Source organism: Erithacus rubecula, assembly GCF_903797595.1.
Source record: "Erithacus rubecula genome assembly, chromosome: 3".
Taxonomy (NCBI): domain Eukaryota; kingdom Metazoa; phylum Chordata; class Aves; order Passeriformes; family Muscicapidae; genus Erithacus; species Erithacus rubecula.
In genome coordinates, this window is record NC_136689.1 from 144,821,870 (window position 1) to 144,843,763 (window position 21,894).

General features: G+C 40.3%; 1 protein-coding gene across 1 annotated transcript in view; it reads right to left on the reverse strand.

Annotated features, from left to right (window-relative positions):
- Nucleotides 1-21,894, reverse strand: part of TG (thyroglobulin) — a gene marked incomplete at its 5' end in the record, with an annotated part of 142,514 nt that overhangs the window by 59,743 nt on the left and 60,877 nt on the right. The window contains 6 exons of the mRNA XM_079299572.1: nt 2,737-2,936; nt 7,863-8,022; nt 11,827-11,920; nt 14,012-14,234; nt 15,485-15,649; nt 16,414-16,548. Of these exons, the coding sequence (XP_079155698.1) occupies nt 2,737-2,936; nt 7,863-8,022; nt 11,827-11,920; nt 14,012-14,234; nt 15,485-15,649; nt 16,414-16,548 (977 nt within the window). The remainder of the gene's footprint in view (nt 1-2,736; nt 2,937-7,862; nt 8,023-11,826; nt 11,921-14,011; nt 14,235-15,484; nt 15,650-16,413; nt 16,549-21,894) is intronic.

Below are 21,894 nucleotides of genomic sequence, written 5' to 3' on the forward strand. Positions count from 1 at the left end.
ATAGGGGTGTCAGGATTTCACAGATGGTTGTGAGGAAATTCTGTGAGATCTAGCCATGTTCACAATTAACTGAAAGACTGTATTGGGGACCTTTTGGGAAACATGAGCTTGCAAGGGATGACATCCCCCAGGTGATCTTCTGTATATCTGACTTTACCTATGAAATGGTATCAGAAGTACAACATTTTGGGTAGGGATATAGCAAAACTGGTACAATGAATAAAAGTAACCAAAAGAGGTGGTTGGTTTGTTTGAAAGGGAATGAGACTGGTAAAGGAAGGGAAGAAGGAAATGGGAAAAGAGGGAAGAAAGGGGATCTAAAGAGTAGCTAATTACCAGGATCAGGGATATTTAGGGTCAATGTCAGAGAGCCTGCACCTGACTGCAGTAGAAGAGCAATAAACCTTCTTTACACTATTATCTGATCTGCTGCCATGGCCAGGAGGGACCTGGTGTCCTCCCCTGCTCTGGGTGGAAGAAAGCTGGGAGCAGCCCTTGACACCCACCAGGAATGCCTGGAGAGGACACCTAACACCCTCCCCCTGCAGCCTCCTGCAATCCTTACCATTGGCCCAGTCATCTACATCAAAACTTAAATTAATTTAAATCAATTGAGTGATCAAAATATGGAATCAAATGTTCTTAAACCATTTAAAACAAGACTATAATCACTGATACCACCTATTATTAATCATACCTCTGAAAGATGAAATAACTTCTAAAAAATCCTCATGATAGCTTTGCACTGATTTTGTACAATCTGTTTTCAGATTCACTCCAAACAAAAGCTGTTATAGGGCAGACACAGAAAACTCAAAAGCATTTTGCTATTTCAGGTGCACATTTTCTAATAAAGAAAGTTTCATACACCCCACTTCTCTGCATGCTCAGGAGCAGCATGGTTTTATCATGCATAACAAATACAAAATCAAGGAGGGCAATGCTGACTTTTGCAGAAGATGGCTATTGCTTCATTGAGGGATTTTCCCTTAGGAAAGGGATACCTGGTATATATTCTCAGTTTCATGATTCTAGTCTCTGTGTACCTCTTTTTAAGAGTAAAATTAAAAGTACTCAATTATCTTGGTGTCTTCAAACAAAGGCATCACTTTACAGGAGATGTAAGTGAGGAACCAAATTTAGCACTTAAAAGAAAGAGATCAATTATATTTTTAAACTACAAGCTACAGCTACTGTTACTTGCTTTTCATTTTGTCAGTGTATTTCACAAGAAAACTAAATCCAGTGTGAGGCAGTCAGGATAAGTAATGAACACTACTCTGAAATCTGAAATTAAGACTACTCTGAACTCAGTGGAGATGCTGCTTTTGCCAAGACAGTGGTCTGCACAGTCCCAGGAAAAAAAATAATTATATAAACACTAGAAAAGTGGAAAGAATTAGTGCACCTATATTCTCATTGCACTTGGCACTGTTTTCCATTATTCAGTGTTCTGTTGTAGGAGAAAGAATGAGTTTAAACTACTTTTTTATAAAAGAAAAGATACAATGTGGAACAACTCTCCAGAAGCAACAACAAGCAAAGAGATCCTTGCATTTCCCTTCCCTAAGTGGCTCAGCTGTTAAATTGCACTGTGTCCTGGCACAGCTTTCACAGGGCTCCATCCTCAGCCATGTCAGTAAAGGGTTTGTGACTTCAAAGTAGGAGGAAAAGCAGAGAAAAGGACACTGGGTCTTTCAGCAAATTAAATTCTATGCTAAGAGCTGACTAAAAATCTAGGAACTGTGTGAGGAATTATCTGATAATGACACAGAACCCCGCAATTAATGAGCAGCAATATTCATATTCAAAAACTTCCCTTGCCTTCCCCACTAGAGCAATGCAATTAAAATAAACTTATTGAGCCACGGGGATGCAAAAGGCAAGTTTTGTTTCCTGAAGGAAGGGCACAGTGAAGAACAATTAGGTACTCAATTAAGATGTCATTATTTTCAAGGCAACATTTAATTTAATTGGGCCTCAGCTTCCTGAACCAAGAATTCTATTTCACTGCTCACTATTCCAAGGCAACACTGCTAGCAGAGATCATTTTGTCCAAGCACCATTTCTGCTGGGTGTATAAACCTCCTCTGGTGATTAAGCCTCATTTCAGAGCACACTGAGCTTATCTGAGGCTGTGAAGCTAAATGGCACCATTGATGCTGACAAAACTGATCTCAGAGTCCTGGGACTCAACACAGGACAGGCTGTAAGAATACAGATCACTTGGAGTGGAGAATGGTCTAAGCTGATGGGAAACAAGACCCTCTGTAAACAGATTTTATATTCTCTGAAACTTGGTTTTTCTTTTAAATGAAATCTGTCATAAGATCCGATAAAAAGACTGGATACTTCAACATGTGGGAGTTTGGCACATCAGTTTCAGGGTGTAAAAGCTGCTGACCAACAATTGTATTTAAGGAATGGAAACTGAGCTGTTGTGCCTACAGGTTACGAAACAAGGTTATTTATATAATACACAAAAAACCACAGTGACGAAAACTGGATTCTTACTATGAGTAAATCAAACACCCAAGTGCATCTCTTGTACATCCTGGTGAAGCATCCAGCTCCTGGAGATAACAATCACAGGTGAGATGAAAAATAACTACCGCAACAACAGCCCTGCCAAGGTATGGACGAAATAAAACCAGCACCCACACACCGCAGCACCCTCATCTCTGTAGCAGCATCCTTTCACAGTGCAGGTGAAGCTGAAGCAGGAAGGGAACTTACCATCAGCAGCAGCCTCCCGAGCTGGGCTGTGGCTGCAGTGTCTGAGAGCAGGTGGGCGCTGGCCACGTCGGCCCCGCCGCGCGCGGCGCCCAGCGCAACGCGCCCCGGCGCGCCCCCGAAGCTGCCAATGTGCTGCTGCACCCACCTCAAAGCTGCCAGCTGGTCCCACAGGCCAGCATTCCCACTGGCATCAGCAGAACCTGCCGCAGGAAACAAAACACGGAGGAAAAGGGAGCTGTAAGCGTTGGAGGTTGGGGTAAATGTTGCGTTTTTAGCAGCTCTTGCAGCTGAATGTTGATAAAACTGATGCCAGAGTTTGGAAGTCTTGTCGCTTCCAATGTGATCACAGGGTTCACAGAATTCACAGAATCACTGGGTTGGAAGAGACCTTCAAGATCACTGAGTCCAACCCATGCCCTAACACCTCAACTAAACCATAGCACCAAGTGCCACATCCAATCTTTTTTTAAACACATCCAGGGATGGTGACTCCTGGCAGACCATTCCAGGACTTTATCACTCTTTCTATTAAAAACTCTTTCCTAATATCCAACCTGTATCTCACCTGGTGTCACTTTACACAGGGACTCCATTTCAGTTTTTACCACTCCACAGGACAGCTCTGGGGGTGCTGCTTTGTCCCAGTGACAGAAAAATAACCCCTGAACTTCTAAGGTTGTTAGGACTCATCATAGCAGGAGAAGAATCCAGCCATAAGATTCTTTTTCTACATAAGTAGCTAGATCTTAATATGAATTAAAACCAAACCAAACCAAAACTCTGTGTGTTTGCCAAGTTCTCAGGCTGGAAGGGATCTATAAGTATTACTGTTTCCCTGGAGTACACCTGACTGTATGTTTCCTTCCTACATACTTCTTATACTTTCTCTGCCTGACCAATCATAAATCACAACATCTTGAGTTTCTTTACATTCTTACACATATTATTTTAAAATTTATAATATTTCTGTCTATATTCTTTGAGATCGTCCCATGTCTATCCTATAGAAATTACATATATTTATAATAAAAACAAGCAAATAACTAATCATGGGCTTCTCATGCCTAAGTATGACCACCTCCTTTTCAACACCAGAAAGTGGTAACCTGAAACTTTGCTTAATAAGAAACTAATGCTTAAAGCATCTAATGACGCAACCATGTAGGTAAGCTTGATTTTATGTCAATAAAAGCAGAAATAAGTAATTCCTCCATGGTTTGTAAAAAAAGGAATAGAAAATGATTATTCACTGCCTACTTCTTGTTAATCCACAATGAGCCATTCATTTTCAGCATTTTAAAATTCTTCACATTTAAAACTTGGAAAAAACCAAAAACCCACAGGATAAAACAGAAAAGCCATGAATAGAAAAACAGCTGAAACTATTTGTTTCTTCCATTGCCAAGACCAAATAGTACAAGTTCAAAATAAGGGTAGGTTCAAAAACTACTGAATTAAAATTATTAGAGATAAGAATAAAAACATGCCACTTTGTGGACAGGTCTTGGACAAAAAGCTGTTTAAGTATACATCCTTTACACTGCTGTAGTGAATTACTGAGGTATCAAATACACCAGTTTGCACAGCAGAATAAACATAGAGAACAGATTAATTATAATCTTGCAGGGCTTAGAGATGCCCACACTACAACAGCCATTGTTAGGAACAGCCTTTCAGCAGGGCAGCCAAAAACTGAATGGCAAAAAAACCTATGACCTGTAGCCTTTGTTTCAGATGATCAGTCCAAACCCCACTAGTGAAGCAATGGAGGAAATATTTTCCCTATTTAGCTTTTTTGGCTTTGTGATTTGTTTTGGTTTTGGGGTTTTGTTTTTTTTTTGTTTGTTTGTTTGTTTGTTTGTTTTTTAGTTTGTTCTGCACATCATGACCAGTTCCCAGGGTTCTCAATCCAGCAATAACCCCACTCTTTAAAAAGGAAATCTCATTTTAAGGACTCACTCCATCCCTATTGAGACCACTCCAAAGGAAGTGAAATCATAGAGTCACTCAGGTTGGAAGAGACCCTTAAGATTATTGAACCCAACTGTTAACCCTGTACAAGTTCACCACCAAACCATGTCCCCAGGTGTCACAGCTACATGTTTTTCAGTATTTCCAGGGATGGTGACTCCACCACTGCCTTGGGCAGCCTGTTCCAGTGTTTTACAATCCCTCTGGTGAAGAAATTTTTATGTGCTGATCCATGTAAATGTTTTAGTCACACAATCTGCCTTGCTTTCACCATACTAAACAATAAGAGCTAAGAGGGAAATATAACCAGTTCCTTTTACCCTAGCAAAAACCACAACTGGGTTATGAAATGTACCACACTGGAGAACAGATGCATGCATGGACATTCATAGGAGTTAGACTGAAAGAAACATGTCTGCCAGGAATCTTTTCCACTGCCTTTTTGTAGGAAAAGATCACATGCCTGAGGATCACAGGAAGCTGAAAAGAAACCAGAGTCCTTGTGTGCTTCCTTCTGTTATTACTAAACAGAAGAAGAACAATAGTGCTAAATGAAAGAATGAAAATCATTCTGGTTTACATGACTTCATGAAATCTCAGAAGAATAAAACCTAAAAATATTACTGTCTTCTCTATACTCTTGCCATCCATATCACTAGCAATTCACCTTAATTTTTCTGGACACAAAGGAAGAAGAGAAGACACTAGTAAGAATGTGCATCGCTTTCTGCAATACGTGATGGCAAATTTAATTAAACATCTTTTATGTTTAGAAGAAAGAGAGCTCCTTCACTTCTTGCAAAAGCCCTGCCATTGAGAGACCAGAACTGTAGAACTAACAAAAACTCCATCCAAACAAAAGAAACTCTTCTGTTCTCAGTGCCCTTCAATTCCCTAAAAATCCATTTAACTCCTTCCTTTCTAGTTTTGTAATTTATAACAAGTCAACTTGAGAGGATTCAGCACTTTGCTTAGTTGGACAATCAAACTAATATAAACTCACAAGTTCATAACTTCTATTTCTAACTCTGAGAGTCCTGCTGCAAAGCCCTAAGGGTGAATTCCTGCTCCCTTTGAAAATAATGGTAAAAGTTCCAAAGGACCACGTGCAGGAGACTGGAATGTTAATGGTTAATGACTTCAATAACCACCCATTTGTTGTCACAGCACCAAGCCTAACAGAGTTCAAGGTGTTTTTGGACAACATTCTCAGGCATATGGTGGGATTCCTGGGGTGCAGGGCCAGGAGCAGGACTTCAAGGATTCTTGTGAATCCCTTTCCACTTAAGATATTTTGTGAGTCTAGGAATGCACAATTTCCCCAAATATACACCATGGACTTCACAAAGAGGAAGAGGCCAGGAAAGACTGAACTTTTCCCTGACCACAGCTCACAGTGCAAAGGAGCAGAAGAAGGTCCCCAAAAAGTCCCTGCTCATAATGAGCCACATCCATATGAAGGTTTGCAGGAACACCAACCATGCACACCAAGCCCATGTATTGACATTTTGGGACATGTAGGCAGAACTCTGTGAAACAGAGACCAAATAATTTTCCTTATCCCTTAAAAATGCATCATCATATAAATACTGCAGCCTAATATTCAGCCCAACCAGCATTTTCCACTTAGGAAGAAACCTGGGTGAGTTTCACAGGGTAGAAGGAGGGTGGTGAGCAACATGTGGGCAGTGCTGTGTACTGGAAGCTCCCACAGCACATATCCACACTGCATTTGGCTCCAGACAAAATGAAATTATGAAATTTTCATAAACATTGGGTTTGGACTGATGAAAAGAGTTGGGTTTTTTTCTCCAGATATACCCACAACCAAATTCTTATCTAAATAAGTAAGGATCTTGTAGTGACAGCTCTCTATTTACAGAAATGAAACAAATGAAAAGAGAATGAAAGAGACTTTGCTGTGAGTGAGCTTTGAACAAAGCAGCAAACAGAGAAAGCAAAAAATAACCAAAGACTGCAGCTATAACCTCAAACTAGGCAAAATCCACCCAACATCACTAGCAGTGAACACTCAAAATGATCATGAGGCGATGTATGTAGGTCAGATATTTGCAAACATGGAAACTATGACATCCTAAAACTTAAATAGTATTAAAATGCCCGCTAAAGAGACCAAGGATTGCCATCAGGCTCTGAAACAGACCGAGCTTCACTTGCAGCTGTTGCATTTTCTCTCAATGGCTCTCTGCCTTAAGTTCCCCTGCTCCAGGTAGAAGTGAAATATGGTAGCAAGTGTTCCCTACTACTTAAAAATGCAAGGCTAAAAAAAGGCAAAATGAAAAAAAACTATCCCATAGCCAGATGGCACTTCCCCAAAGATTTAGGAAGATTGAATGTGTTTCCATAACTCTTTATACAAAACAAAATCCAATTTGTAATGGGAATTTGTATAATATTTTATGGCAATTGGTATTAGGAGGCAGTAGGAAAGCAAAAATCCTTTACATTGGAACATGGGGAAGGGCTGCAACACAGAAGAGGTAAATGTTCAGTCACATCCAGGCCAGCACAGACTCAGATTAAATGTGGCAAGTCCTTCAGAGAAGTCAGGCTGAATTGTTAAGGAACCAACCAATTACCTTTGTGCCACACTTTCCTCTCACATCCTTTTTACTGTGAACCTGCAGTTATCTGTCTCTGCCTCTTCCCCACTCTGACACAGGCACAAGAGAGCACCAGAAAAATTGCAAGATAGAACAGGTTGGAAACTGGAATCATTGACAACTCTACCCACAATGGCAGGCCACTGGAATCAGCAGGAATTTTGACACTAACCTATCTTCACATGTGTCTACAAAACTCAACATCCAGAATCTCATCTGCAAGCACAAGTCCAGCCAGTGCTTTTATATAGATATTGAGTTTGGTTTGTTGCTCTCCCTATTTCCCCAACCTCTCCCCTTTCTCTTCAGATCATGTCTCCATTACTTCTTGGCCATCTTTTTACCACAATAATTTAAATTTGGAAAAAAAAAACTGGGAAAGATACAGGTTACTCAAGTTAAAAAAAAAAAAAAAACAACAACAAAAACCCCAAAAAAACAAAACTTGAAAAGCAAAACTTGAAAAAAAAATCAGAAAGAGAAGAGTTAGAGAGTACATAACTGTGTTTGCTGTGGAAACCCAGGACTCACCAGTGCTCAGGAAGCCAAAGACAGCGACGCGGTAATTTGCCATCACGACAATGACGTTCCCGATGGCAGCCAGGTATGATCCATCCAGGGCTGCCTTTCCCTCCTCAGCACTGTAACTCCCTCCATTGTGGAAGAACAGCAACACTGACATGTTTTTCACCTGCCATGACAAGGACCAGATTAATATTCCTGTTGCCAGCTGCTTTGGTAGGTCACTGATGAGAACACAAGCAGCTTCCTCATGAACGTTAGCTATTTATAGTTCTTGAAGAGTGACCATAAATTGGGAATGCCTGCCTATCTGTCTGCAAATTGTCCACAAATTTTCTGCAATAACCTGTATATCATAAAGAGGGCACTATCTCCAGCATAAAGTAGATCTAACAGCACTATCACATTCCACCAGCCAAAATCTCCTCTAGGCCAGCTCCTGCTGCCTTGGCCACTGAGCATGTGGTGAGCTTGTCTTTGCTAGAGCACATCTGCTTTACACAAACATGCAGGAAAAGTTCAAACAAGTGGAAAACAGGAGAAGGAAAAGGCCTGTTGGGTTGCTCCATCTTGAGAAAGACTTACAGCTGTGCACAGCTGCTTCCTGTTCTCAACTCTTCAGCACTCAAACACTGCCTAGTCTCAAAAATGTCACTTGACATTGATAACACTCCATGCTTGTTCAGTCCCCATGGAAATTTTACCCTACCAGATCCATAGAGGGATCCTGCAGAGAGGACTTTGTGTCTGTAGAGGACAGACTCACATCTCACAAAGCACAGATGGACTCTGCCCCAAAAGAGCCCAGCAGGATTCCTGGGATGGCAATGAGTCCCAGTCTGCAGTTAACAATCCTGGCAGAGCCACCTGATTTCACCCAGGAACAGCAGCTTTTTCCCAAAGCAGCACCAGGTGTGGATCCTCTCTGCACACACAGCAGGGCTGCAGCCAGGCTGCTGCATGAACAGGGAAAAGACAGAACAGCCCTAGGACACCTCAGCACTTTCCAGCAGGTTACAGACACTCAAAAGAAACATCCTTCAGTGAACATAAGGAGAGGGGAGGTTGGTTTGGTTTTTTTCCTCTTTTTTTTCCTTTTTTTCCTTTTCTTTTTTCCAGTACATCTGGGGTTGGTTTTCCCTGCACCTAGAGGGCAATGGGCTCTGTTGCTGTTATTTTCTGGATGGAGCTTAGCTAAACACAGCAGTCCCATCTGTTCTGGCAAGAAATGTCTCCAGCAAAAACACAAATGGCTGTATGGGAGAAGCAGCAGAGCAGCAGTGGCTGGAGCATCCTGCAGAATTACAGGTTACAGGCAAACTACCCTCAAGTGCCCTGATTGTGCACACAACTGTGTGAACTTCTCACTTATCACTCTGATAAATCAGTTCAGGGGCTTCTTATGAACATAACAACGTTGCCAAGAAAACACCAGACATTACAAGCACTGAGACGGTTTTTTCTCATGAACTTCTCTTGAATTGAAACTGCCTAACTTGCAGTGCCTTGTCCCTGGTTCCCATTTCTGCACTGCATGCAACACAGAGAGAGATGAGGGTGAAAAAAAAAATCATATGTTTTCACATGGAAATTCATTCTGAAGTACATCCACTTTGAGTTGTGTCAGCTAAAATGGTATTAACAACCAACCCCTCAGCTCAGCATGGTTAAGCCTGAGGCTCATTCTAAGCATTTCCCACACATCCACAGTCTCCATAGCACCATGACCTCCAGCTGCCCTGTAAATTGCAGATTACATTATTCTGAGTGACTTTACACAATAAAAAGCTTTAGAAGGGCAAAGATGGGCAGTAAAATTTGGAAATGGCAAACCAAAGCCATTTACAACAGCTGCAACAGACATGGACTAATTCAGGGGAAGATTTAGCACAGGGACTGTGCACAGAGCCAAGTGTCTGGATGCAGCATTCCCATTTCTTTTCCTGCACCCAGCAAAGGGAAGCCCAGCAGCTCCATCGTGGTCTCCTGACTGCAGGGGCTTAGGTCCCATGTGCAAACCTTAATGGGGTCATGAAGCTCAGCAGCCACCAGGACACTGCAAGTCAGCTGGAAGTATGAGATGTTCCATAATATCCACAAGCATCTTCTCCACCACAGAATGAGAGAATGGTTAACCTTGGAATGGAAAACTGTTGGAGCCATCTGGTCCAACCTCCCTGCTCAACCTTCTGAAAAACACTTGATGAGCTGCTTGACAGGGATAGATCTAAACTCAATCAAGACAGGCAACCTTCAGTGCTTTTACTAGTGTACAGCATTGCTCTGCAAAGAATTGAGTGCAATGGGGATGATGCACTAAGAATGGGAATGGGCAGGAAATTGAGTGAAAGAGAGAGGGTTAATTTTCCTATTTAATGGAGATTTTTAAATCTTGGTCTTACAACTGAACTCCTTCTAAATAAAGGCAAAGCACAGCTTTGCTGAGCTAGTGTGACAGGTGGTGCTGATTATAGGTGAAAAAAGTCAGAAGTGCAGTTTAACTGTGGTATATGTAGTTGTAGAAGCAAAATTATGTCATTCACCTTCCTCTCTGCTTGGCACTTTGAGAGTCCTTTGGTGGCAGGCAGCAGTCCCTGCACTGGGCTCTTTTGGGGCTCAAAATGCTCTGAATGACCTCTGCATTTGCTGCTCTCTGGGAGATTTTGTATTCCATGTTTACCAGCTAATCCACAAGCTGAAAATATATAACTATCTCCCTGCATGCAAGTAAAAAATAGAACTTGTCACAAAAAAAAAAAAAAAAAAAAAAAAAAGGAAAAAAGAGGAAAATGCAATGCCTTCTGTTCCCAGTTACTTCTGCAAAACCAGAAATTGTAGTTCTCTCCTGGACTAGACTTATGCATGTGAAACTGAATTTCTTGATTGGACCATTTCTACTTTACACAGCTATAAAAGACAAGAGAGATTCAATTCACAGGAGTGACAAGTAGAAGAAACAAGCCTATTTAGCCTGGTGGAAAGCACAATGCTTTCAAATAAGCTATCTTGAAAGCAGCTCTTAAGCACAGATGGCAAACTGCCTGGGACAGTGACCTGATGTTTTCAATAAGTGGTGACTGCACTCAAGGCAAAGTGACAGCCTCATGCTGCAGGAGAAGACACACTGCTGATGTCTCTGATGATTTAAATGGGCCTGCAAGGGACTCTGCTGCTGTCAGATTGCTAAACCAGCTCTTTCCAGACATGCAGTATGACAGACTCATAAATTTCTATTACAACTACCACCACCTTCTGAAAATTGCCAGTACTGTGGAAAGGGAAAGTCCCTGTCTCTGGGCCCACTCTTCAATGGGATTCACATGTTATTCAGCATCTTCATTCCCAGCCCCCCAGGGGCTGGTCAATCATTTAAGCTTGGCTTTAACTTGCAGCTTTCTTTTATATCTTTTTAGAATGAGAAAATCAAGAACTTTCAAATGAAAATTCTTCACACAGTCCCAGTGGCCCAGTCATTTTTAAAACATCTATTTTTAAGCTCTGAGCTGGCTACAAATCCAGCATTGCCTGCTACTCTCATTTCCCAACAGACCTCCCACAGGTGTCAACAGAGGAGCAGGAAAGATGAGGGGGGAAAAAGCCATCAGCAGCTCCCTGTCTGGTGGCAAGTGTTGATGTAATGTATTGCATTATTGTCTCCTGGACAGATGGTCTGCTTGCAGGAGCACTGCCATCTCTGTCCTTAATTTCTCCTCTGCTGTCACCTTCTTCTTGTGTTTTGTTTTCCTCTTTGTTTCTCTTATTGTGAGCTTTTCAGTATGCTTTCCTGCTATCACCCCACACTGCTCACACAAACTCTTGTACCAGTAAAGAAAACAGATTCCCTAATTTAATTTTGCAGGCTTTGTGAACAGCCCAGGGAAAACAGCCATCCATGCCAACCAATTAAAAGCACTTTGGAAAGAGACAATCCTCAGCTACAAAAAATTCTATTTTAATTACACCTGTTACTTACAGTGGTGTCAGGAACAAAGATGTGCAGATACAGACAGTCCTCACTGACAGACTCTGATGGGGCCTCTCCATCTCCTGGCTGCCAACATGCTGCCCTAGAGACACAGATTGAGAAAGTTCCAATAAAAAAAACTTGTACTCTTCTTCCTCTGCTGCTATCTCCTTATATTTTTATGCATTATGTTAATAAAATCTTTAAATCTGTAAATCTTGACCTTGTTTAAAACTGTGCCCACCTAGAAGTTAGCAACATCTACATGGGTTTGTATACATAGACATAATGCATTGAATTTGTGTGCCTAGAACCCCTCCTCAGAAACCCTGACTCGTTTTAAAAAGCTTAAAACTTGAAAATATGCTTTCAAAAAACCCACACCTTACATAAACTACACAAAATTAGCACCAGCTGTAAAGGGAGCAGGGCTGGGGCTCACAGGCACAGTGTCCCCTACAAAATCCACTCTTGATGAAATGCTGGTTGTTTATTTAAATTTCTAATAATCTGTGGACTATGTACATTTTGGTTTATTTCCTTGTGGTCTGTGGGCTACATTTCATTATGTTTAATTTAATTTCTAATGGTCTGGGGGAAAATCTGGAAACTTCAAAATTTTAATGCATTTTAAAAATCTCTTTGTTCTAAGCATCATAGCAGACCATTAACAGTGTTAATTAATGTTAAAAGTACTTTTCAATAAGATTTCAGCAGCCAACTATGTAGAGAAAATTATTTTCTGACCATCACCTGAATGAGATTCATCTGCTCAAGCATATCAAGCCTGAATCAGGTGGATGATTTTTATTGTTCAGTGAAAATCTACTTTGAAGCCAGTTCCTTCTATTTCACAGTTTTATCCTTACCACACAACGAGTTATGGAAAAAACTCACAATTTATTAGTGAAGAAGCCAAAAGAGGCTTTGGAAAATATGGCAACAGCTGAGAGAATTATTTCCAAATTAAAAGTAATCACAGGGCAGCAGTGATCATCACCTGTGATCATGGCTTTTTTTCTCCAGCTCCCAGGAGAAAGGCTGCCACCTGCTGAAGCAAGTTCATAGCTCTTCCAGGAGATGGAGACTCCAATAGCTGGCTGGTGGTTTTGGTTGGGTTGGTTTGGATTGGGTTTTTAAAGTTTTTTAATTCTTTTATCAAGTCCAAGCTGATAAATAAATATTTCTCTTCCATCAGTAATGGCATTGTGCTACTGTGATTTTTTTTTTTTTTTTTGTATATAAATATTTAACAACATCAACATAGAATATATAGAATCCTAAAAAAATCAACAGTTTCTATACATAAAGTGAGGTCTCTCCAATTGCCCAAGTGTCAACTCAAGTAATTGGGTTTTTTAACCTTAAATGAATAATAGAAGATAATGGCCAAAGTTTTCATTGGACTAAGCAAGCACTGTGGATTCCAAAGACAGGAACTGATTGACAAAGTTCACCAAATTATTCTGAAAACTTCAGCCAGGCTGCTCATTGAAACCCCAGGTCTCCCAGGGCAGATCTCAGAGGCAGTGTGTCCAACTAAGACACCAAGAGCTGTGTGTGCTCAACCAACACCACTGTTCACCTGAGGAAACCAAAAGCCACATCCCACCAGATCCCTGCAGTGCACTCCAGGCTGTGGCTTGCACCTCCCAGCTCAGAGGCATCCTGAAGGATGGCATCAGCAAAGGCCAAAGAGGTGTTCAGCTCCCCAAGTATCTGCCTCTTAACAGGTTTTGGACAGAAGAAATTGATTTCCTGGGCTCTTCAGCTTGATCTCTTGAACAAAAATAAGCAGAGAATTTCTGTATGAGGCCCACAGCTTCTGTTACATCAGTGTTTGAGTGCCTCTCTTGCATTAAATGTATACAGATTCATGGCTCAGCAGGAGCAAAACATGTTTGTATCAATATAATAAATACCTGCATAAATACTATTCAGGATGAAAGTGGACTGAAAGCAGTTGACAGGGGAGTTCTGCAGATTCAAGACAATGGAGAGCACAGGAATTTGCTATTTCTCTTGAGGTGCTTGCATGCTTTAACATACAGACTGAGAAATTATTCTCCTTGCTAACAAATCTCAGAGGTGTATCCGTGTGCACTCTGCAGGTTCCCTTGCAGAAAGGACATGAGCATTGCTGCCAGCAGAGCAGCAGCTCCCAGCCCTGCTGCAGGTGGCAGGGGCTCCTTACCGAGGCTCCGTGGCATTCCAGGACCCCACCCCTGCAAAGGGCTCCGGGGGGCTGAAACGCCCCTCTCCAAGGGGAGGGGCAGCATAAGGGATCCCCAGGAACTGGCTGATGCTCCTCCATTCTGAGCCAATGTGGATCATCTGGGACTTGCCCTTCAGGTATCCGTGGGATGGGATGTACACTGTTGGGGACCCATCCGATGTGGAAATGGGCAGCAGTAAATCTAGCAGAAGGGGAGCAGAGGAAAAATAATTTATTTTTGTTTTTTGGTGGTTTTTTTCGTCAGGAAAAATTTCAGAAATTAAAATTAGTCCCATTTCTCACAATTTTAAACTGTTAATGTCCACTTCTTTAAATAAAACATAGATAAATGTACTGTTTACTGTTTTCACAGAATTCCCAGAATCACTAGGTTGGAAGAGACCTTCAAGATCATGGAGTCCAACCCATGCAGTAACATCTCAACTAGACCATGGTACCAAGTGCCACATGCAGTCTTTTTTTAAACACATCCAGGGATGGTGACTCTACCACCTCTCTGGGCAGACCATTCCAGGACTTTATCATTCTATAAAATAGTTCATTAAAGCACAGCCAAATGACACCTCCTGCCATTTCCCCCTAGAACAATGCATTTGACAGGCAGGAACAAAATTCAAAATCACAGGACTAAAAACAAACCTGTAACAAACAATAAAAACACAAGTCTACTTTTATATCCCAGTTTGTGATTTAGTTTTACTTGGCAATGATAAACTGCTTTTTCTCTCATTGAATTCACTTTGACTTCACAGGATTTTGGTAAAAAGGAAAATTTTATTCCCTTCCCCTTTATTTTTAAGTAGGCTCAAATTACCTTTAATGAAGAAAATAACCAGCATTGCACAAGAAAAAAGCAAAACAAAACTTACAACAACTTTCAAATAATTATGTATCCAAAAACAGGATTTTTACTTGTCTACATTGTCTACACAACTTCTTTTTCTCTCTTAACTGATTTTCACTTCTTTCATCCTGTTTAGGGAGCAGGTATATCTGTTGTTTTTTTTGTTTGTTTGTTTTTTCTAGAGATTTTCCTTAATGTTTTCAACTGACTGTGGCTTTTCAACACTCCTAGTATTATTCCCCAAGCTCAAAAGGAAGAGTATATCAAAGCACCTTCTGCAGATGAAAAGCTGAGTTGGACTTGCATTACTGTTGTTTGGTTTTCCTATTCTGCACTTTCAAAACATATTTTATAAACTAGACTTCCTCTGAAATGCCTGCTTCAGCTCCAGAGGGTAACACTACCTTTTCATGCATTTTTAAAACAGTATTTGGGGACATTTTTCCCATCCTCTGGGCTGTAACACTTGTCCAGGAGACACCCACACTGCTTTGTGAGGTGAGGAATTCCTCATCCTGCATTCACAAGAACTGTGCACAGGCCACCCCAGCTGAGGCTCTTCCTCCCCAGCTTTACCCTGCCCTTACCTTGCCTCCTGTAGATGTAGGCAGCAGGTTCTTTGAGTAAAACCCAGCAGCTGTGCCCTTGCAGACTATGTGTGCACATCTGTGTGTCAGGGTACAAAATGCACCTTATGGCTGAAGGCTGCATTTCCAGTGTAACCACTGCACATGACTGGTTCTTTGAACAAGCTGTGAGGTGAAACATGAAGGAAAAGAGCATTTAAAAATGTGTTCTCACAGTATTTTGCATGACAGTGTTGCACTGTTCTTAAAATAAAGATTTTTACAACAGGTGAAGCAACAAGGATATGATGTAATTCAAAGTAATGGGACATAAATGTCCTCAAATGACCAGAACATTCTCCAAATAGACAAAGGTATTAATGTTATATTAGCTTTAAAATGGAATAATGCAGCAAAAGAATTATTATCACAGGTTTTAGAAGGAGAAAAACATAATCTAATAAAGTGCTGATAAGCTCATCTGAACTCCAACAGTCCCCAGTGAGTAAGTGGGAACTTCCCCTTATTTCTAACACTCTATGGCATTGAGGATTTCCCAGTCATGTGAAATTAATTTCTGCCTAGTCAGGCTGTAGATTAAAGCAATTGTCTTTGCTGTTACTACCACTGCCACAGGTTGCTTTAGGTAATGACAGGTGGGTTCAGAATGGCAGTGGCTTTTTACAAAAACAAGACATCATTGCTTTAATTATTTAATTAAATAATTATAATTATAAGAAATAATTAAATAATTAATACTGTACAGCATTTTATATCTATTGCTACTCTCTTTAGCTAAACTACATCAGAGACCCCATCTCAGATTAGGAAACACTGGGATAGTTTTTATAAATAAATCAGTGTATCTATGCCAGAAGTGGGAAAGCTGCTCTTGGTTTTCAGGCTCACAGTCAGTATTTTCTGTAAAGCTGTGAATAACCATTTCTTACCAGACAGGCAAAAATCTCTGGCAGTGGAGAGGTAATCTGATATATCTCTGCTAACATGCACAACTTCAAAGTTGGAGATGGATGAATCCATGAGAACAGATGACACATTTAAGAGTTGCCATGAATCCATATACTCTGTAAAATGAACCATAAAAAATAATATGGCTACAAGGAGCAGTAAAAAATTCAGAGGAAACTAATATAGAGTTAAAAGCATTGAGGAGTTCCTCAATGACCAAGTGTCATCTTCCTTTGCATCAACACAGAATAAATTAAATATTCAAAGGCCTTTGATTGACTTGAAAGTCCAATCCCATGTTCAGAGGTCAGGTATTAATTGGTTTACAAAGGTATTTAGTAAAGAAATAGGCAATTCCAGAGCAGCTTTGTCCAGATTTGAAGGTAAATCCAACTGATTTAAATAAAAGTTTTCTGAACAGCCCTAATTACATCAAAGAACATGGGTTACAATGCTTGCATATAAGTTCTTGAACAGGTACAGCCACTAATTTCTTGGAAAGTAAATGCAGGTTAATTTGATCATTTTAACTGGATTTGGTGCACAGAATTATAGTAAATCCTATGAACAGTTTTAATGTCATGTAAGTCCTACATAATTAAGATTTCACTCTATTTCATAGGCATATATATACACAAACATGTGCATATGTGTAAGTATAATCATGTGTATTACATATATGTATATTCCCACATATACATTTTAACATCCATGCACTTGTGTGAGCATGCATATACACATATTTACTAACTATGGTATTCCTCAAGAATTGTCCTTCTGTCTCAAACTATATTTTTAAAAATACCACAAACATTCTTGTCTCATACACAAACAGATAAAAATATCTGAGAACTCCCAATTTTGCACTCAGAAGGCAAAAAAGGGTTGGGACAGAATGGGCCTTTAATTATTTTAGCTCCCTTCAGAAGTTCAATATGCTTTAAAAGCAAAAGGCTCTGCTGTGGCCACTGGGTCCTAAACAGCAGGTTGGTGTTGCCCATGTAATTGTAGGGCGAGGACACAGCAGAGTCAGCTGTTCCTTTGCTATTCCTAGTGAGCAGATTTTGCCCTTGAGTTCATTGACCCACACAGATGCAAAAGTCATGACCTTAAGTCATTCCATTAAACATTTCTTTATTCTACTGAGAAATCTGTCAATGATGGCCAAAGTTTCCTTTCTCCTCCTCTCACAGAAAGACAGTTTGACCACAGCACTCAACATCACACCTGAGGCTGAGGTCTGGGGTCCATACAATCAACTTCAAAGTCCTGCTGTTGACCCACTTGTGCAGTTATGAAAACCCCAGACCCCAAACACACCACAGACAAGGCTGTTGCATCCTTCCTTGAGCAAATAGGCAGGGAATAGCAGTGACTAAATTCAATTTCATAACTGCTGTATAATTCACAACAACAGAGTAACTACCAGAATTCAGGACTCTACAGTGATGCAAAAAGTCTTTTCTTTAGCAGGGTAAATCCTTCCCTAGGAATTGTAAACCTTAAGCATGAGTTATCACATGAAGGACAAAACCTGATGTGCTACCACCACTACCAAGGTTGTTGTGTTAGGGCTGGGTTCCTCTGCCATGGCCCTTGCTGAAGAAAACATCTGATAGAGTGATGATGAACTGACCTTCTCTATTCCATGGAACTTCACTAAGTTCAGGTTTTGAACTAGGGGCAAGAAAGCAGGACTGGGCTCCACAGGTCCTTTACAACAAAAATTCCATTCCTCTTATAGTTGTAAGCAACTTTTCTAAGAGAGAGAGGCTGAAAGACTCCAGCTCAGTAGAAATGAAGGTTATTTGGTGTTGCCCTGTTTTATGTTAACACTCCAAGCTTATTTGAGTCACAGAGAGGCAAAGTCATCACCAGTGCTGCCTTCAGAGGGGATCTGAATTACTCAGCAGCAGTGACCCTGCAGTCACAGCTTGGCTTGACTCACTGCACTGGATTTTTTCTTCCCTTTAAGGACTGATGATTCAATTATTTTAGAGGAACAGAGTGATTTTAGCCATGTGGAAATTACTGTTTTTCATATTGTCAATGGTTTCTCTCCTTTAAAAACATCCACTGTGAGCTGTTGCATGACCTATGTTAGGAAACTTCAGGCTCTACATCTAGGGTCACAGTTTGAGGCACTTATTTAGAAATATACTTATAAATAGACATCAATTTTAATTCATCTAGAATTAACCATTACATCCTCTCCCAAGATTTTCTGCCTGCATTACTAGATCCCCCAGGTATTTTTTTTTCTAGATTGAATTTTACCAATTTATGTTTTCAGTTTGTGTTTAATTTTTTTTTTCTGAAGAACAAGAAGATATTTCTTTTATCTATATGTAAAATTTGTTTGTACCTAAGACCAAATTTGCCATTCTGTGCTGTGTACAGTACCAGCAGCTGAGTACTACTGGAACAAGCAAAATATCTCCAGGTACAAACACAAAGCTTCAAATTACCAGCTGTGGTTCTTTCAAAAGAGAGCCTTGTCCTGATTCCACTGCAACACAAAAAGTCTGGGTGCACCAGTGTTTTTGGAAGATATTTCCCCAGACTCTCTTTCCATAGCTTCCCTGACACCAAGTGACCTTGGGCAAGTCTCATCATCCTCATTTGTCTCCATTTTCCACAAAACAAACATTCAGAGGGATCCTTGTTCTCTCAGGAAGGAAATTCAAAATTAATCAAAAAAAAAAAAAAAAAAATTGCATACACACCTCTGATGCTTGCATTTTGCCCCCTATACTTACTTCATGAACTAAACTTTCTAATTCTACATTAGAAATTTATTTTATTCTTTTATGTGGGATAGAGCCAAGTCAGGAGCATACTTTTTATATACATATGAGGCACACTGGGCACTTTGCAGCCTGTTCTAGGCATGGAAGAGTGACCACTCATGATGCAAGCATCCACAGCTCACACACTCCTATCTAAACTGATTATTCATTGCCCCAAATCTCACAGAAGTGACCCTTGCCATGTCCTACATGGGAGGTTCTTTGGGTTGGGGTTTAGGTTGTTGGGTTTTTCATCCTCCATCCTGGATGAAGCATTCATGAATCCAGGTCAGATGTAAATGCTGAGACTCCCAGTTTTTTTTTCCTTTTCCCTTTTCTGCCCAGCTGACCCCAGATGCAGAGAGACACAGAAACATTAATGCTTATTTTAACTCTTTAGCCCAGAGCTGTGCATGGCAGCACAGTGGACACTCACAGTCAGCACTGAGCTCCTAAAGAGATTTTGGATATTAGTTGGATTTTCCCTTCTCCTGAAAGCAGATCCAGCAATGCCCAGAGCCATGCACACTTCATTCCATGAGCAAAACACACCTTTCCATGGCTGATCTGAGCTTGCCTCATACAGAAACTGCTCCCACAAGGCAGAGCTAAGAGTGGCCCTGTGCCATGGCAGTGCACAGTGCACCTGATGGGCTGGAGGACATTTCTGATTTATATATAGGTTAAGAGCTGACCTTCCAACCCACATTTTGGCAAAGGCTTTCATTGGATAATTACAGCCCTCTGAATCCAGCCACCCCTGTAACTCTTATTGGAAAATTATAGATGTCCCATATAGAGAGCCTCTCTCTTCCAGATGTTTTTGTTTGGGTAGAAAATGTTTAAGATTGGATTTGCAAAAAGACTCTCACTGGTCTTACTCTGTTCCCACTCCAGTCACAAGATCACAAGACTGGAATAGATTTCCTGGCAATGAGATTATAAAATCCTTGCCATAAAGTCAACAAAAGTCTCATCACTGACTTCAGTGGAAGAAAAGAGGCATCAATTATGAGTTTGATGCAAAATTTAACACTTGATATAAGGAAACAGAGATACAGAAGTGCATTAAAATAACAAGTTAAACTTAAAAGAAAACTTGTGAAGTTGAGGAGGACAATACAAGGTTAAGGAGGTGCACAAATCAGACCTCTGGGTTCAGTATGCCTGATTTATGTTTGAAAGACAAATTTTGACCTTATTTCTGAAATTTGTGAGCTATGTTTAATAGCTCTGACTCAAACCCAAAACATGTTTACAGACTGAACTCAGTGATTTATATTCCTAGTTTTCAGAGGTATTTCCAACAGACTGCTAACCTGTCTGTACACCAACAATCTTCAAAGCCAGGAAATCATCAACTCAGAGTGGACCTGCAGAAAATATGCACTTCCTAAAATATAACTACTTCTCTTTTTTGTTGATCCATTAAAATTTGTATAATTCAAAATAAAGTGATTTTCTTTAAACTGCTCCATAATAACTGTAATCACACCTCAGACAAGTGTCAAAAATAACAACTGAGTATTTATGGCCTTTAGCAGGGAGCAATCTCAGTATGTTCCTGTTAAATACAAGTTTTCTGTCTCCTTCAGGGGTGTCAATTACAGCAAATGATATAGTAAGGGGGTATTAAAATGTACTAGGTATTTATCCAGGTTTAAAAAAAGCTATTTTCAAGAGGCTAAAATCCTCATGTTTACAAACAATAAAAATCAAACTTAAGACCAAAGATAGAGTAATTCTACATCAGACATGAAATTCACTGTGTGAGAACATGGTAAATCAGTTCCCAAAAATGGATAAAATAAGGCTTTGTTTCACACCAAGGATGTCTCTGAAAAATACACAACATTGTGGGAAAACAGTAAGATAAATGATGCTATTAATCACCAAAGTCAGCTACACCAGCACTTTCATTCCCACCAGCATCTCTCTCGAGAATGGAAATGCCCCATGTGCAGACACAGCCCCCTGGGAAATTCATTCCCATGTTGGAATATCCTGTAGCCATTGCTGTGCTCAGCCCTGCCTCAAGGGAATGACTGTAAATCAGCAGGGGATCATAGGAGCAGGAACAGGAAGGGACTAACAGATCATTACATCCACATGCCTTGGTGGATTTTCAATTAATTACTGGATTTGCATGGAGTGGGAGCAGAGCCCACATGATCTGTACATAATCCACAGGGCCATGCAGGAACCACCCTGATAGGGCCAAATCTAAGTTAGAACAGAAAAAGAAAATATTCATTAAAGTTTCGATAGTTACTGTATACAATTAATGAATCTCGTAACAAAGTCAAAAATCATCAGGGTTGCTTCTCCCACACACTCAGGAGTATTGTCAGGCTCTCCAGTCTGCTTTAAGCACAAGTATTCTTTCTGTAAATTCAGGTAATATGTTTCATGGATAATTTTTCTTCTTTCAGACTAATTTGCAAACACATAAACATTTCCTGTACTCAAACCCTTGTGCATAAACTGTTTGAGTAACAGCATTGCATATTTGGAAAATAACAAAACAAAATTATATCATTAAAAAAAACATTTTCTTATCTCCCCAAGCTTACAGCTGGCTGCAGGAAGTTCCATCTCAAACCGAATTATTAGACCTGCCTGCTTTCTCTTTCTCAGACAGTCTACCATGTTCACACAACTGAGCAGATTTGT